The 16,492-nt window shown below is 48.2% G+C and overlaps 3 protein-coding genes across 4 annotated transcripts; all 3 read right to left on the bottom strand.

Moving 5' to 3' along the window:
• Nucleotides 1-151: 151 nt before the first annotated feature.
• On the bottom strand, nucleotides 152-7,140 carry LOC109738829 (L-type lectin-domain containing receptor kinase IX.1). Of its 2 annotated transcripts, none has more exons than XM_020297935.4 (3): nucleotides 6,135-7,140; nucleotides 1,014-1,572; nucleotides 152-931 (listed from the first exon to the last, which is right to left on the bottom strand). In XM_020297935.4, exons 1-3 carry the CDS (start codon nucleotides 6,961-6,963, stop codon nucleotides 301-303), a joined length of 2,019 nt encoding a protein of 672 aa, XP_020153524.1. In that variant the 5' UTR covers nucleotides 6,964-7,140; the 3' UTR covers nucleotides 152-300. The 2 variants fall into 2 exon arrangements, with proteins under 2 accessions (XP_020153524.1, XP_020153531.1); XM_020297942.4 differs by lacking the exon at nucleotides 6,135-7,140 and adding an exon at nucleotides 2,289-4,436.
• Nucleotides 7,141-8,039: 899 nt separating this feature from the next.
• Nucleotides 8,040-11,305, bottom strand: LOC109738851 (L-type lectin-domain containing receptor kinase IX.1). Its single transcript, XM_020297957.4, has 3 exons — nucleotides 10,260-11,305; nucleotides 8,913-9,480; nucleotides 8,040-8,820 (listed from the first exon to the last, which is right to left on the bottom strand). Exons 1-3 carry the CDS (start codon nucleotides 11,104-11,106, stop codon nucleotides 8,190-8,192), a joined length of 2,046 nt encoding a protein of 681 aa, XP_020153546.2. The 5' UTR covers nucleotides 11,107-11,305; the 3' UTR covers nucleotides 8,040-8,189.
• Nucleotides 11,306-12,323: 1,018 nt separating this feature from the next.
• On the bottom strand, nucleotides 12,324-14,904 carry LOC109738844 (L-type lectin-domain containing receptor kinase IX.1-like). The gene has a single exon (XM_073499823.1). The coding sequence runs from the start codon at nucleotides 14,156-14,158 to the stop codon at nucleotides 12,572-12,574; it is 1,587 nt and encodes a 528-aa protein (XP_073355924.1). The 5' UTR covers nucleotides 14,159-14,904; the 3' UTR covers nucleotides 12,324-12,571.
• Between the last annotated feature and the right edge of the window lie 1,588 nt (nucleotides 14,905-16,492).

Raw genomic sequence — 16,492 nt, 5'->3', positions numbered from 1 at the left:
TGTGAAAGTATATTCAATACTGAATCTAATGATATTGATTTGTTACTGTATATGTTAATACTTTTGTCTATAAATTTTGTCAAAATTTTACAAAGTTTGACTTTGACCAAAGTTAATATACCGAGTAAATTAAAACCGAGGGAGTCCATGGTGTTTTGCTCTGCAGATGTTCCAGAGCGGCAACAATTTATTTCTGCATACTTGTCTTCCTTCCTGCTTGTGGACGATTGATAACCGACATGAGGAACTAAGATTCTATAATAACTGGAAAATTTAACTACTGTTCTGGTGGAAACGTCATCACCGGCCACTGACACTGGTCATCAGCAAAGTTCCGACACTCGAATGATTAGTCGGCGGCCCATAGGTCGCCACCGGCATCCTCGCCGGGAGACTTGGTAATGGCGCTTCGGACCGCAGCACGTTCACCACTTGCCTGATGGATGGTCGCATGCCACGGTCAGGGTGCGCGCACCAGAGCCCCGCGACCATAACACGCTCCATCTCCGTGCCGTCAAACTCCCCCCTAAGTTGCTTGTCGACAGCGCCAAAGATTGATCCTCTGCCATACAAGTCCCAGACCCATTGGACCAGGTGGACGACATCACCGTCTTCCTGGACCAAAGCTGGTCGCCGCCCACATGCAACCTCGAGAAGGACGACCCCGAAGCTATACACGTCTGACTCGATGCTCGCCCTGCCGGCCAGCATGCTCTCCGGATCGATGTACCCCATCGTGCCAGCTATGCCGGTCGTGTGCGATCTCCGTCCGTCATTGATGAGCCTCGCGAGCCCGAAGTCACCGAGCTTGGCTGTGAAGGAGGCGTCTAACATGATGTTGCTAGGCTTGATGTCCCTGTGCACCACACGTTGCTCCGTCTCTTGGTGCAGGTACAGAAGCGCCGAAGCTACGCCGAGCAATATGTCATACCTGAGAAACGTCAAAAGTATTGGAGAAGTGAGGAATATCAATGTAAGACTTGTTCAAATAGTTAATTAACTAGGCAACATACCTTATCAGCCATGTCAGCCCATGGTCGGATCTATACAAATGAGTGTCGAGGCTGCCATTGTGCATCAGGTCGTAGACGAGGAGAAGCTCGTCTCCACCGTGGCACCAGCCTATGAGCTGCACAAGGTTTCGATGCCTGAGCCGACTAATGATCCGCACCTCAGAGACGAACTCCTTCCAACCCTGTCGAGAGGTCTCAGACACCCTCTTGACAGCCACTTCACGGTTCATGTCACTAATAAACCCTTGATATACAAACCCGAAGCCTCCTCTCCCGAGTGCCATGTCATTTGAAAAGTTATCAGTGGCGACGGCAATCTCACTGTAGGAAAATCGCCGGGGGCCGCTGGCTCCTTGCTCTAGCTCGTCCTCCATGACTTCCCCATTGAAGAATATGGCTGCCTTTTTGGGTAGTTGTTTTGTTGTCTTCATCAGGGCATTGCGCCTTTTCCGGCCATAGATGAAGAAGAAGACAGTGATGCCAAGAGAAGATATCAAGCCAATAACTATGAATATTTGCCGCACCTTGGAGCTTGAGACAACATCATGAGGGGATCCACCTTCCATGAAAAGATGGGAACAAACAACATACATCAAAGTTAGGCTAAGGAGGTTGTACATTTTTTTTTTACTATTGCAACTTATTTTGAGGAACCACGGCTTTGCTAAATCTAAGTCAGTTGAGATTTATGTCTAAACGCTCTGAGCCGACCGATAGATTCATATGATGAAATCAAGAGCCGACCGATAGATTCATATGATGAAATCAAGATTATAGATGAGGCGACTAGCACAATCCACTTTGCCACAAAGTTTTAAATAGAGGATCATGGCAGATAGCGATCAACACTATAGTGTCGCTACATGGCTCTTTATCCCACTAAAATTGCTAAATTGTACATATGCTATTTGGCGGGGCCCTGCTACAAACACTGTAGGCTATTATAGCAAGGTATTTAAAGAATTTGCTTTGCCATGAGAAACTACAAAAAAAGATGATAGTTAACATTTTTTTATTCTACCAACTAATTAAAATAGAGCACCTTAACATTAAAAGAAAAAACTCAAATAGAGTGCTACCGACTCATATATAAAACCTCTTCTACCAATTTGGTAATTAAGCAATCCCTCCGCAAAGAAATATAAGATGTAGAGGGAGTATAAGGTTATGCAAACCATACAAACACATTTCCTCAAAAGAAAAAACATACAAACACATGCACGGGAAACAAATTCAGGAGATGTTAAAAAGGTTCTGAATGAAAGTAGTCCTCACCGACGTAGCAACCGTCTCCAGCCAAGAACCCGTCGCCGTTCATCCCCGCCACGCACACGCACCGGTGCCCCACCGACCCACTCGGCGCATCTACGTCAGCGCACGTCGCCTCTGCCACGCACTGGCCGCCAGCCTCATCCCCGGCGCAGATGCCATTGACCCACCACCCCAGCTCCACCACCCCATACTCCAGCGACATGGTCTCCTCCGGCGTGTCCATGTATACCGCGGAGGTCATCACATCGTCACAGCTTTGCTTCTCCACCTTCTCCCACCGCAGAAACTGGTCCGCCCTCGCTACGCTGGCATTCTGTACGTGCAGCGGAGGCGACACACAACACGGCAGTGGCCGAGGTGTCGTCGCTGCACTGTGCCGTGCGGAGCAGCCTGGACATGACGGCCGCCGGCACGCTGCATACGGACGTGTTGCTGCCGCAATGACCGCGGAGGAACAGCCCGGTGCGGGACGAGACTCCGTAGTTGGCGCCGGAGAGCGCCCTCCTGGCATCGGAGACGCTACGGCTGCACGAAGGCGGGAGGCCAACGACGATGGTGGAGGCGGTGGAGTTGAAGGACACGACATGGTCGCCGGAGAGCGAAGTAGTTTTGTAAATGCGTATGCTCCTCCGTGCAATTTCATTCAGTTAATCTAATGCCAAACCATTTTGGTATATATTTTCAGGAAAATCCATTCAATGTGTGCAAGTACATTCATGAAATCTAATTCAGAATTTTCAGGAATTACCTTTTCTTAGTGGATTTTACACTGTAATCCTAATTGGATTTACAGTGTAATTCTTAGTGTATTTTAGTGGTTTTTTTACAGTGTAATTACATTGTTATTCTTAGTGGATCCTTAGTGGATTTGTACTGTAATTCTACTTGGATTTACAGTGTATTTTTTCACTGTACTTCTCAGTGGATTTACAATGTTTTTAGTGGTTTTACATTGTAATTTTTAGTGAATCTTCATTGTAATTCTTAGTGCTCTTGTAATGCAATTCTTTAGTTGATTTACAGTGTATTTCCTCAATGTATTTACACTGTAATTCTTAGTGCTTTAGAAAGGAATCTAATTCTTTTGTTGCAGCAGCAAGGTTCAATTCAGATCCTTATGTTCAACAGTTGAATCGTTTTCCTGTCACTTTGCAAGAAAGGAAGCATTATTTTGCAATGAATCGCATTGGCAGCCATGATGTTTGGTCCAAGTATGATTTTTCTTTTTCTCTTGTACCTTTCTTTTTTTTTTAGTTTGTTGCTGATTGTGTACTTCATCTTTTTTCATTTGTCATTGATTGTTTCATTTATTTTCTTTTATCAGATACGAAGCTATTAGATATGATAGAGCATTCTGTTCGTATCGCTCTCTTGCATCCCTATGCCCAAATGGTCATGTAGATAAATTCTTGATTCTATGTTTCTGTTGATTTCTTTTCAACAAGTGTCATCCTTCTAAATCGAAGAAACATTTCTTTTTCATGATTTGTTACTGATTTTTTTTACTCTCTATCTTTATAATTTCAGTTGTACTTCCCTATTGGTCTCGATGGTCGCTGGTTTTCGTTTGTCGTGTGTATCAAAGATAGAGCTTTTGTGTTTCTTGACTCGGCGTTTGGAGAGAACTCAACGTAGCACAGAGATATCCGTGATGAGCTGGTAATTTTTCTGTAAGCTTTCGTGTATATTTCTGTGAGATTTTGTAGTTGTGTAACTTTCATGTACTACACAGATAGTTTTTAATGCTGCCCTCTCTGCTCTTGTGCATTTTTTCCATGTATTTTTAGTTTATTTCAGTTGTTTTCTCCTTTTATCTTAGTGGATTTACAGTGTAACCCTCATTGGACTTACACTGTAATTATTTTTAGTGCATTTTTACTGTGTAACTCTCTTTGGATTTGCACTGTAATTATCTTTAGTGCATTTTACAGTGTAACTTTTACAGTGTAACTGTCATTGGATTTACACTGTAATTATCTTTAGTGCATTTTAATGTGTAACTCTCATTGGATTTACACTATAATTATCTCTAGTGCAATTTAGAGTGTAACTTTCATTGGATCACTGTAACTCTCACTGGATTAGTGCATTTTACAGTGTAACTTTTATTGGATTTACATTGTAATTATCTTTAGTGCATTTTACAGTGTAACTCCCATTGGATTTACACTGTAACTATCTTAGTGGATTTTACAGTGTAACTCTCAATGGATTTACACTATAATTTATCTTAGTGGATTTTACAGTGTAATTATCATTGGATTTACACCGTAATTCTTAGTTGTTGTACTACGTGAATCTTAGTGCCATTGTACTGTATTCACCACTTTGTGCCTAGTGCATTTAGTGTTAGTTATTTCAGTGTAACAAGCACTTTAATTGTACTGATAGCTCCTCTTTATCGTCTACAGCACACCTAATTTTGTTTTCTACAGTAAATTAGTTTGGTATGCTTTCCTGATTTTTAGTTCCAAAACAGATTCATATTTCATTGGGCTTTGGGATGAGTATATCACTCCTATGATGCACAAACGAATTAATTTCGAAGAGTTTGATGTCTTGTACCCAGCTGTTCCTAAGCAAGAGAACCGGTATTATGTTTTTTTGCCTGACATGATTTTGATTAATTTTATATAGATTGTTTGTAGGCTTCTTTTCTTATTTTTTGTGTTCTTTGTAACTTTTCAGGCATGATTATGGTGTCTTCGCTCTGAAGTATACGGAGATCTTCACACCAAGAACTCAGATGGCAAATCATTTGGATTATTGGTGGATTTACAGTGTCCTTTTTAGTGGATTTTACAGTTGCATCTTTAATGCATCTTGCACTGTATTCTTAGTGTTTAATCTTAGCAGTTTTTTAGTGCAAACATTTGAATCATTGGTGGATTTACAGTGTCATTTTAGTGGATTTTACAATGTCATTTTAATGCATCTTACATTGTAATTCTTAGTGGGCATGATAGAAATTATTGTGGTTTTTAGTGGATTTACACTGAATTTCTCAGTGGTAATATTATGGTAATATACTTCTTCGTCAATGTAATTATTAGGTGACATCATCTTGGAAAAGCTTTGGCTATATCGTTGTGCTTCTTTGATCTCCTCTTTTAGCTGCTCCCATGCATGTCCGGGTTGAAGTTGAAGTGTGGACCCGTTAGTCTGTTTATAAAAGCGGGACAGAAAAGCAAACAGGGGACATGGGACATGGGACATGGGACAGAGGGCATTTGTCATTCTTTGGTTGGCTGAAGAATATGGATGAAAGCTACTCCCTCCGTCTAGGTGTGTAAGTCATCTTACGTTGTGCACCGCGACCAAGGCGGAGAGAAAAACGAGAAAACTTAATGTCTTTTTGCTAATTAATAGCATTGCATGCAATGAACTAACCATTGCATGTCATATTTGATAGTCTCAAGCATAGATTAGAATAGCCCGCGAAATAGCCGCGATAGCTGCGCTATAGCTGCCCGGGAGCCTCGCCGCTAAGCTATGGCTGCTGCCGCGAAATCCTCTACATATCCTCTAAATAGCTAAAAAATCAGCAAAACCCTCCAAAATCATCTCTCCCACCAGAAAAATTTCCGCTATTTGCCGCGATTGCCCGCTATGGCGGCCGCAATAGCTGCTGGGAGAGGCCGCCGTGAAATCGTTTCTCCCGCGATCTTAATCTATGGTCTCAAGTCATTGAAAGCATGCACGACCCACATCTCTTATTGGTTAATATGTCACAAAACAAGAAACAAGGAGGGAGCTAATGTACCGTGCCGGAGGGAGTAATTAGATTTCATCCGGATGCAGAATAGACAGTCCCTTTTTTAAGCACTCACGCGAGAAGTCAAGACTCACCGAGGTAGCATCCGTCGCCGGCCAAGAAGCCGTCGCCCTCCATCCCCGCCACGCACTCGCACCGGTGCCCCAACTCCCCGTTAGGCGTTTGTACGTCGGTGCACGTCGCGTTCGCCGCGCAACGCTCGCCCCCGCCGGTGCCGCACGTCCCGTTGAGCCACCAGCCGAGCTCGGCCACGCCGAACTCCAGCGTAGCCGTCCCCTCCGGCGTGAGCACGAACACCGTGGAGGTTAGCACCTCGTCGCACTTTTGCTTCTCGACCTTCTCCCACAGCAGAAACTGCTCATTCACCGCCGCGGTGGAGTTTGCCGGACGGGAAGCGACGCACGCCACAGCGGCGGGCGAGGTGTCGTTGCTGATGCCGACGCACTGCGCCGTGCGGAGCAACCTGGACATGACGTCCACGGGCACGCTACATCCAGCGCCCGCCGACGCGTTGACCCCGCCGCAGCCGCCGCGGAGGAAAAGACCGGTGCGAGACGACACGCCGTAGTTGCCCCCGGAGAGCACCCTCCTGGCCTCGGGGACGCTGCGGCTGCACGACGGCGAGAGGCCGACAACGACGGTGGAGATGGTGGAGTTGAAGGCTATCACGCGGTACGTGGTGCCGTTCTCTCCTATGTATGGGAGGATCGGCGTGGATATGCTGGCGTCGCACCACAGGGCGATGGGGCAGCCGGGGGAGAATCCGAGAGGGTATGGGACGGTGGCACCGCCACACCGGCGGCTGCACCTGTCACCGCCGCCGGAAGCTGCGGCCGCGGAGTAGCTGGTTTCATGGGGAAGCAAGAAAACGAGGAGCAAGAGGAAGAGGAAGAAGTGCTGCATATTGGATCTCTAGGTGCTAGAACGAGATGGGCACGGCAGTCTTCTAGGCGAGTCTTGTAGGCTTGTAGCCACAAATTTACACCGATTTTTCTCAGCTAGAAGTAGAAGGCTATCTTTCAGTTGATGAATAGTCGCCCTTTGTCCCTCTCAGAAATTTCAGACTAGGCAGGCAGAGTCAAGGTGACTTGGACTTCAGCAAGGTTGATAGACCGAAGAGCCGGCGCCCACTGCCCGGCATTTCTGACTAGGCAGGCAGAGTCAAGGTGACTTGGACTTCAGCAAGGTTGATAGACCGAAGAGCCGGCGCCCACTGCCCGGCATTTCTGACTAGGCAGGCAGAGTCAAGGTGACTTGGACTTCAGCAAGGTTGATAGACCGAAGAGCCGGCGCCCACTGCCCGGCATCTTCTCGGGCAGACGGCAGCGGTGCCTTGAACAAACGCAACACATGGACGGGCAGTCGGGCAGCCTCCGGGTGCACATGATGGCCGGCCATGCCAATGCAGCAGCACAACCGTCCCATGGACGCAAGTTGTGTATCCTAAGATTCAGGGCATGCCAAAGATGACCCATGAATACACAAAATAAGAGCAAACATAATAACCTGCTCACACAGAACGGATCGAATTTCATTCCCATGATCTCATCTGAATGGAATGAAAAAGCAGCCGTGTCATCATCGTCAATTGGTGCAGAACTGCAGATGCATGCATTCTTTTGATTTCTGAAGTAGCTCAAATTTTGTCCGAGCTTGGTTCAGTCCAAGCATACATTAAACGTCCAAAGTGATTTTATTAGTACTTGGAAATTTCTGAAACGATCTTACAGGCCCAGATCGGCCATGCAGTTGTCTCACCTAGTCAGACTTTGTCTCGCGCCAAATGAGTCGAGCCGGCCTCCATGCTGCCGCTGGGCACCGCAGAACCAAAAGAATCATCAACAGATAAGGTTTCATGAGGAAGCAAGCAACAGATAGGAAGAGGAAGAAGTGGTGCATAGGGACATCAAGCCAGGTGCAAGAAACTGAGAAGGAAGAGGAAGAGTTTCTTTGCAAACAAAGATGATCTGGCAATATACATGGTGTTTGCTCCGTAGATGCTCAGCGGCGGCAACATTTTATTCATGCATACTTGTCTCCTATTGATCGTGGACAATTGATAACCGACACGAGGAACTAAGATTCTATAATTACTGAAGAATTTAACTATTGTTCTGGTGGGAACGCCATCACCGGCCACTGACGCTGCTCAGCGCCAAAGTTCCGGAACTCGAATGATTAGTCGGTGGCCCATAGGTGGCTACCGGCATCCTATCCGGGAGGCTTGGTAATGGCGCTTCAGACCGCAGCACGTTCAACGCTTGCCTGATGGATGGACGCATCGCACGGTCAAGGTGCGCACACCAGAGCCCCACGACCATAACACGCTCCATCTCCCTGCTGTCAAACTCCCCCTTAAGTCGCTCGTCGGTGGCGTCTAGAATTGATCCTTTGCCATACAAGTCCCACACCCACTGCACCAGGTGGACGACGTCACCGTCTTCCTGGACTAGAGCTGGCCGCTGCCCAGAGGCTACCTCAAGGAGGACAATTCCAAAGCTGTACACATCCGACTCGACGCTCGCCCTGCCGGCCAGCAAGCTCTCCGGATCGATGTACCCCATCGTGCCGGCTATGCCGGTCGTGTGCAATTTCCGGCCGTCATTGATGAGCCTGGCGAGCCCAAAGTCACCGAGTTTGGCGATGAAGGAGGCGTCTAGCATAATGTTGCTAGGCTTGATGTCCCTGTGCACCACGCGTTGCTCCGTCTCTTGGTGCAGATATAGAAGCGCCGAACCTACACCGAGCACTATCTCATATCTGAAATGTTAAAAGTATCAAAGAGAAGTGAGGAATTGCGCATATAAATTGTTGTAAGATTTGTTTGAATGCTTAATTAACTAGCAACATACCTAGCAGGCCATGTCAGCATGCAGTCAGATCTGTACAAATGAGAATCGAGGCTGCCATTGTGCATAAGCTCATAGACGAGGAGGAGCTCGTCGCCGCCGTGGCACCAACCAATGAGCTGCACAAGGTTCCGGTGCCTGAGCCGACTAATGATCCGCACCTCGGAGATGAACTCCTTCCAACCCTGCCGGGAGGTCTCAGAAACCCTCTTGACAGCCACTTCCCGTTTCATGTTGCTCATAAACCCTCGGTACACAGACCCGAAGCCTCCTCTCCCTAGCGCCCTATCATCAGAGAAGTTGTCGGTGGCGATGGTGAGCTCATGGTAGGAAAATGGCCGGGGTCCATTGGCTCCTTGCTCTAGCTCCTTTTCTACGAGTTCGCCATCGAAGTGTGTTACTGCCTTTTTCGGGATCTGATTGGTTGTCTTCGTCGTGGCATTGCGCTTTCTCCGCCGGTGTACGAGGAAGAGGGAAAAGATGCCGAGAGAAAGCACGAACGCGCCAAATACGCTGACTAGCAGTGTTAGTTTTCGGCGCTTTGAGCTTGAGACACCACGCAGGGATGCACCTTCTCCATGAAAAGATGGGAACAAACAATAGCAGACGTCAAAGTTAAGCTTCTAAACTGTACTGTAGTTTTTCTACCATTGCAAATTAATTTGGAGGAATGATTTCACTACATTTTAATCACTTGAGATTTTGTTATATCAAAATCCTATTCCTCGCCCGAAGCCATCCGATGTTGGAGATTCATACAGGGATGGGCAACACCAAGATCAGATGAGACGGCTAGCTAGCATCATCAGCTCAGAAGTAAGGAACTCTTATTAACAGTGATAGTGTTATATACTGGGGAAATAACGATTAATAGCGGCTTACTAGTTATTACAACTAAAGAAATCGTATATAGTTCCACTTCTCTTCTACCAACTCAGACTCATATAAAAGACCTTCTACCATTTCAGTAAGTCAAAAGCTTACGCAACAGATGTTTCAGACGCTCAGCAGCGGAAACCATACTCTGTTGGTTGATGACAGACTTCCCCGATGATGTAGCCCGAATGCCTGATACGTCGGGAATACTAAGGCCCTGTTCGGAGGACCTCCCCTCCACAACTCCACTCCCAGAGCGGGTGGAGTTACTGTTGAAAATTGTGGAGCTGTTGTTTCCTGGCTCCGCAGCTCCGGGGATTTCGCGGAGCTGGCGGAATTCCGAACAGGCTCTAAATCTACAGAATCTATAAATCTAACAAAAATATGGGGACTATTCAATACTCATATATTCAAACATGTATGGGAAACGAAATCAGGGGATGTTAAAAAGGTTCAGGTGAAAGCAGTGCTCACCGACGTAGCATCCGTCTCCAGGCAAGAACCCGTCGCCGTCCATTCCTGCCACGCACGTGCACCGGTGCCCCACCGACCCGCTCGGCGTATTTACATCGGAGCACGTCGCGTTCGCCGCGCAACCCCCGCCGCCGCCGACGCACGTGCCGTTGAGCCACCACGCCAGCTCCGCCACCTCGTTGGCCAGCGACAGCACCCCATCCACCATGTCCAGACACACCCCCGACGCCAGCACGTCATTGCAGCTTGCCTTCTCCACGTCTTCCCACCGCAGGAACTGCCTGTACGCCAACCCGGCGGAGGCGTTCGGCGCAACGGAGGCGACACACTTCACGGAGGCATCGCTGCCGTCGCACCGCGCTGTGTCGAGCAGCCTCGAAATGACGCCCGCGGGTATGATGCAGCTGGATGCCGACGCGTTGTGGCACCCTCGGACGGAGAGCATGGTGCGCGCGGAGACGCCGTAATTGGCGCCCGAGAGCGCCCTCCTGACATCTGGGACGCTGCGGATGCACGACACAGGGAGGCTGACCATGACGGTGGAGATGGTGGAGTTGAAGGAGACAACGCGGTACGATGTGCCGCTGCCTCCTCCTGTGTATGGGAGGGTCGGCGAGGTGTCGGCGTCGCATGACAGGGCGATGGGGCAGCCGTCGGAGAAGCCGAAGGGGTAGGGGACGGTGGTGTCGCCGCACCAGCGGTTACACGAGGCGGCGGCTGCTGTGCCGGAGAGGATTTCATGGGGAAGCAAGAAAATGAGGAGGAAGAGGAAGAAGGGGTGCATCTTCGATCTCTTGGTGCTAGAACAAGATGAGCACGGTATTGATGAAGTCAGTCTTCTAGGCATGTCCCGTAGCCACAAATTTACACCGATTTTTCTCAGTCAGAAGTGGAAGGAGATCTTTCAGTTCATGAATAGTCGCCCTGTGTACTTTTGAGAAATCTCAGACCAAGGCAGGCAGAGAGCTGGAATGACTTGGACTTCAACAAGTTTGGCTTCGGCTCCGGCAGCAGCGTCTAAACGAGCGCAGCACATCGACGGGCAGTGTCCGGGTCATTAAGGAGAACAACATAAGTGCCATATCGAAAAACCATTCTGATCCATTTATGCCATCTGACAAAAACCTCTAGCACCCAGGATATCGAAAATGGTATTGTGTTAAATCAAGTCAAACGCTTTTTCAAAATCTAATTTGAGTACTATAATTTCATTTCTTTGACTGGTGGCACCAATGAAGGTATTCAAAGGCCGAGGCAAGACCGTCTTGAATTGATCTTGACTTCAAGAACCCAAATTTGTTTATATGTGCCAGATTTAGAACGACTTTTTGGAACCTATAAGCCAGCAGCTTTGCTGTGATCTTAATAGAACGGTTAAGAAGAGAAACGGGTTTGAACGAAGCAAGGTAATGAGGAGGAAGAGAAGGAAGTGATGCAAACCAATCTCTCGGTTCTAGAATGAGATGGGCACAACACTGATAAAGTCAGTCCTCTAGGCGAGTCTTGTAGCCACAAAATTATACAGATTTTTCTCATCTAGAAGGAGAAGGCGATTTTTCAGTTCATGAATAGTCACACTGTGTCCTTTTCAGAAATTGAGACCGAAGAGCTGGCAGATAGAGACAGGGAGTGACTTGGACTTCAGGAAGTTTGACAGACCGAAGAGCTCAGGCAATCTCCGCGTGCACATCAATAGCCAGCCATGCCAATGTGCAATGCAGCAGCAGAATTGCCCTACCGACCCAAGTAGCTGCATCCTAAAATTCAGGGCATGCCAGAGATGAAATGAACTCCAAGCTGCACCTCGAATTCTCGATCGAGCAAGCATGATAAAGATTCATCATGAATACTCGAAACTAAACAAGAAGGCAACTCCCTTTTGAAAAATAAATAAATAAAGAAGGCAGCAACAACTCATACATGCACACAGAACGGATTGAATTTCATTTCCATCTGAATTGAATGGCAAAGCGACTGTGTCGTCGTGGTCAACTAAATGGTGGGAGATCCTAGATGCAGATGCATGCATTATTTTGAAAGTAGCTCAAATTTTGTTTGAAAGTAGCTCAAATTTTGTTAGAGCTTGGTTCAGTCCAAGCATACATTAATCTTATACTCCCTCCGTTTCAAATTACTCGTCGCAGAAATTGATGTATCTAGAACTAAAATATATCTAGATACATCCATACTTGCGACAAGTAATTTGGAACGGAGGGAGTAGTACATACGAAGTGACTTTTTTGTTACAAGCAGGTAAATGAAAATTTCTGAAACGATCCTAAAGGCCCAGATCGGGGATGCACTTGTCTTGTCTACTCGACTTTGCCTCGAGTAGAATGAGTCATGCTGGAGTCCACGCTGCCGCCGCCGCGGTTGACCACGGAAGAACCGAAAGATTCATCAACCTCTGGCCGCATCATATATGTCGCCACCGGCATCTTCGCCGGGAGGCTCGGCAGCGGCGCCTCCAACCGCAGCACGCTGACGGCCTGCCTGATGGACGGCCTCAGGCCAGGGTCGGGGTGCCCGCACCAGAGCCCAACCACCATGACGCGCTCCATCTCTTTCTCGTCGAACTTGCCATCCAGTCGGGCGTCGGCTGCCTCCAGGATGGCACCTCTGCCATATGACTCCCATACCCACTGCAACAGGTGGACAACTCCTCCGCCATCATCGTCACGGACTACCGCCGGCGTCCGGCCACATGCCATCTCGACTAGGACAACGCCGAAGCTGTACACGTCGGACTCCACACTGGCCGTGCCCACAAACACGCACTTCGGGTCCATGTACCCAAGCGTCCCAGCTGCGCCTGTCGTGAACGAGCCTTGACCATCGCGGACGAACCTGGCGAGCCCGAAGTCACCGAGCTTGGCGTTGAAGGACGCGTCCAGCATGATGTTGCTCGGCTTGACGTCCCTGTGCACGACGCGCTGCTCCACGTCCTCGTGCAGGTACAGCAGCCCGGAGCCAAGGCCAAGTGCGACCCCATATCTGACTGCCCATGGCAGCAGGTGGTCCGGCTTGTACAGGTGAGCGTCCAGGCTGCCATTGGGCATCAGCTCGTAGACGAGGAGAAAATCATCGTCGTCGCCTCCATAGAACCATCCAACAAGCGGCACGAGGTTCCGGTGCCGGAGCCTGCTAATGATCTTTACCTCCGAGACAAACTCCTTCCAGCCCTGGCGAGAGGTCTTGGACACTTTCTTCACGGCGATATGAAGGTTCGTGTCATGGAGGAATCCCCGGTACACGGACCCGAAGCCTCCTTCGCCTAGCTTGTTCCTGCCGGAGAAGCCGTCTGTGGCGGGCACAAGCTCATCGTATGTGAATCGCCTTGGCCCTGTCCCTTCCTCGAGCTCGCCTTGATATATGCTTTTGCCACGGAAGTACTCTTTCAGCGGCTCTGATGTCACGGACACCCCGGCCGCTGCCATCCTTCTTCGCCACCAGTTAAACAGGAACCGAACCAATAGGCCGATCATAAAGAGTACGAGCACCACGGCGCCGATAATAAGACACACGATGATAGCCACCTTTCGCCGTTTTCTCCTACGCTCCAGCTCTTGGGCTTTCATCTCCTTCTCATAACTCTCGCTATACCGGTGCCTGTTCAGCCGCACCGTGGACGGCCTGTCGGCAAGGATGGCGCAACCCAAGTAGCAGCTGTACCCCTTGATGGCGCCGCCGCTGTTGTTTGGAAACAATCGCGGCAGCTGGTCGGTGTAGTAGGAGAGGCAGCGTGTGCACTCGCTCGCCAGCAGGTCCCTAGTACACTGCACCACCGCCCGCACCCACTGTGTGTCGGTGAACTGCTGCGTGCCCTCGGCGATCCGCTCGTCTGCTTGGCCGGCCTTCACCATGAGCCGATTAACCAACTCGAATCTCATGCGGCTCATGCCAGCCGTGTCTACAACGTACCCTTCGAGTGGGATCAACGGGTCGTACCAAGTTCAATCCACCACGTAGGGCGCGACGGCAAGGTTGGTGATGGAGAGGTCGGCGACGGAGAAGGAGGACTCACTGGAGTACCGAAGGGTGCAGGCGTTGTAGACGGCGTGAACCCTTCGGTACCCTTCGGTGCCCTTGGGTGCGCGGGTGAGGCAGTCTTGGCACTCCTCGTCGGTGTCTCCAGCATAGCACATGAAGAGGCCGAAGACCTCGTCGTCTGCCGCCCCTAGCCTGCCGTTGAAGAAGCCGCCGGCGTTGGCGGCGGCCATAGGGATGGACGACAGAAGCCGATCGAGGCTCACGTGGTACTGGCTCCCGTCGCTGTAGTTGCCAGCAGTGGAGCACGAGATCACGGATGGCCGCAGGGGCTGAATCATCTCGTCGCTGACGGCATGGGCGTCAAAAAGTGGGCGGGCGACGACGGCGGTTAGGAGTAGGAGTAGCATCAGAAGACGAACGCATGAAGGTGAAGCCATGGCCAGCCAGCGCTAGTGGTGACCTTGGTGAGTGGTGCTCCACACAATCACACGAGAGACTCCTTGATAAAGCTACAGGTACTCCTGTATACGCAGAGAGCAGCCATGCTACGGTCGTAGCAGTCTCAGTCTGACGGAGAATGAGCCCGCTCCATGTTCAATACTCCACTGGCTTGTGATATTCCTCATATTTTCGGGATTGGCTACATGGTCGGTCAACTTTGGTGGGCAATAGGAAACTAGTATAAATCATCTGCCTACGCATCAAGTGATTGGTTACAATTATTGCAGGACAAGGAATTGGTCAAGACTTGGCACTACAAAGTACTCCCTCCGTTTGGAATTACTTGTTTCGAAAATGGATGTAAGTTGGACTTGGCTATTCGAGGGATTTATGTCCCGATTTAGATGAAGATTGCTGGAAAAGTGGAAAGAGAACTCGGGCTATATGGGGCCTTTTATTCAAAAAGAAAATAAACTATGGATTTGTTTATCATATGATGCAATAAATCGGCTAAATAGAAGTTTGCAATAAACTATGGATATGTGCATCATACGACGCAGAGGAGGCTGGGAGGGCTTTCTCTCTTCCATCATAAAGAAGTGAAAATGTGAAATAGAAACAAAACCAGATTTGGAGGTTAATGAGATATAGATAAATTCCGTTGACTAAACTTTGAATTATCCTGGCCAGAGCAATAGCAAAACAAAAATCGTTCTGAGGTCGACAAGGGGGATGCCTACCGCGTGTGATATTCAACTCAGAAAGCGACTATGGCCATGCCACATCCTACATTTCATTTAAAATTAAAATAAGCTCCTATAGCTAGCTTCAATCGGCTATCCAGTCACTGTCAAGGGGTAGAGACTGGATCTAAGTGCTTTCGTGGATCATATGAGCCAAATGGGCAGGTGGCCGCATCCTTCTAGACAGAGACTAAAATGTTTAGTTAAGTGGCTTTGCACTTTAATAGCATGCACTGCATTCGTGAATTTTCTAAAACTCCAATATGCCTTGGCCGGATAGTGATACTTTGTGGACTCAACTACCAGGTAAAAGTAAATACTTTGCTCAACTTATACCTTTGTTTGACCCACCTTATAGTTCTTTTTTTTTACTTGAGCATAGGCCTCCCATGTTTTCATCTAGTATTATACTCTTTCCGTTCCTAAATATAAGTCTTTTTAGAGATTTCAAATGGACTACCACATACGGATGTATATAGACATATTTTATAGTGTAAATTCACTCATTTTGCTCCGTATGTAGTCATTTATTGAAATCTCTAGAAAAACAAATACACCCTCCATTTTTATAGACAAGGTCATTATGGAATATACATTTTGCATCTATACAAGGCCACCAACAGTAATCGAGGCAAAATTAATGATATTTTCTCGTACTAACAACCTGTTTAATACTTGCATGCATGCAGTCATAATGACAGTCAGCTACTTCCTCCGCTCAATTTCTTTACATGCATGCGGAGTATTAATGACCCCAGTAAATAAGAAGAAAAGTTGACTTATAAAGCGGGCATTAAATTTTACAAGTTTGTGGAGTATTTAGTAACGGAGGGAGTATATCAGTTTAAAAAGAAGGTACGGGGATTCACCTTTGATCTTTTCTGCTTCTGTGAAAAATAATCCATGCTGTTTTAATGGTTTATACCCAGACGTCCTTGTCACTGGCTAATCAAGGGGTAGTAGTCGTCGTCGACGATTCTGACTTCGGCTATGAGCCCATATTTGGTCCTCAATCAGCTGAAATTTCTTCTGCTTCAGCTGCCAATGAAAGAGACAGAG

This window comes from Aegilops tauschii, chromosome 5 (genome assembly GCF_002575655.3).
Source record: "Aegilops tauschii subsp. strangulata cultivar AL8/78 chromosome 5, Aet v6.0, whole genome shotgun sequence".
Taxonomy (NCBI): Eukaryota; Viridiplantae; Streptophyta; class Magnoliopsida; order Poales; family Poaceae; genus Aegilops; species Aegilops tauschii.
Note: the sequence above shows the minus strand (reverse complement) of the source record. Positions and strands in the feature narration are given on the sequence as shown.

Bases quoted from the DNA above. Each gene is read 5' to 3' on its own strand.
- LOC109738829 (XM_020297935.4), bottom strand. From the start codon at position 6,963: ATGCAGCACTTCTTCCTCTTCCTCTTGCTCCTCGTTTTCTTGCTTCCC. The intron at 1,573-6,134 runs GTGAGTCTTGAC...TTTTCATGGAAG, and splicing joins CGGCGACGGATGCTACCTCG to GTGGATCCCCTCATGATGTT. The intron at 932-1,013 runs GTATGTTGCCTA...GACGTTTCTCAG, and splicing joins GGGCTGACATGGCTGATAAG to GTATGACATATTGCTCGGCG.
- LOC109738851 (XM_020297957.4), bottom strand. From the start codon at position 11,106: ATGCCTAGAAGACTGACTTCATCAATACCGTGCTCATCTTGTTCTAGC. The intron at 9,481-10,259 runs GTGAGCACTGCT...TTCATGGAGAAG, and splicing joins TGGAGACGGATGCTACGTCG to GTGCATCCCTGCGTGGTGTC. The intron at 8,821-8,912 runs GTATGTTGCTAG...TTAACATTTCAG, and splicing joins ATGCTGACATGGCCTGCTAG to ATATGAGATAGTGCTCGGTG.
- LOC109738844 (XM_073499823.1), bottom strand. From the start codon at position 14,158: ATGAGCCGCATGAGATTCGAGTTGGTTAATCGGCTCATGGTGAAGGCC.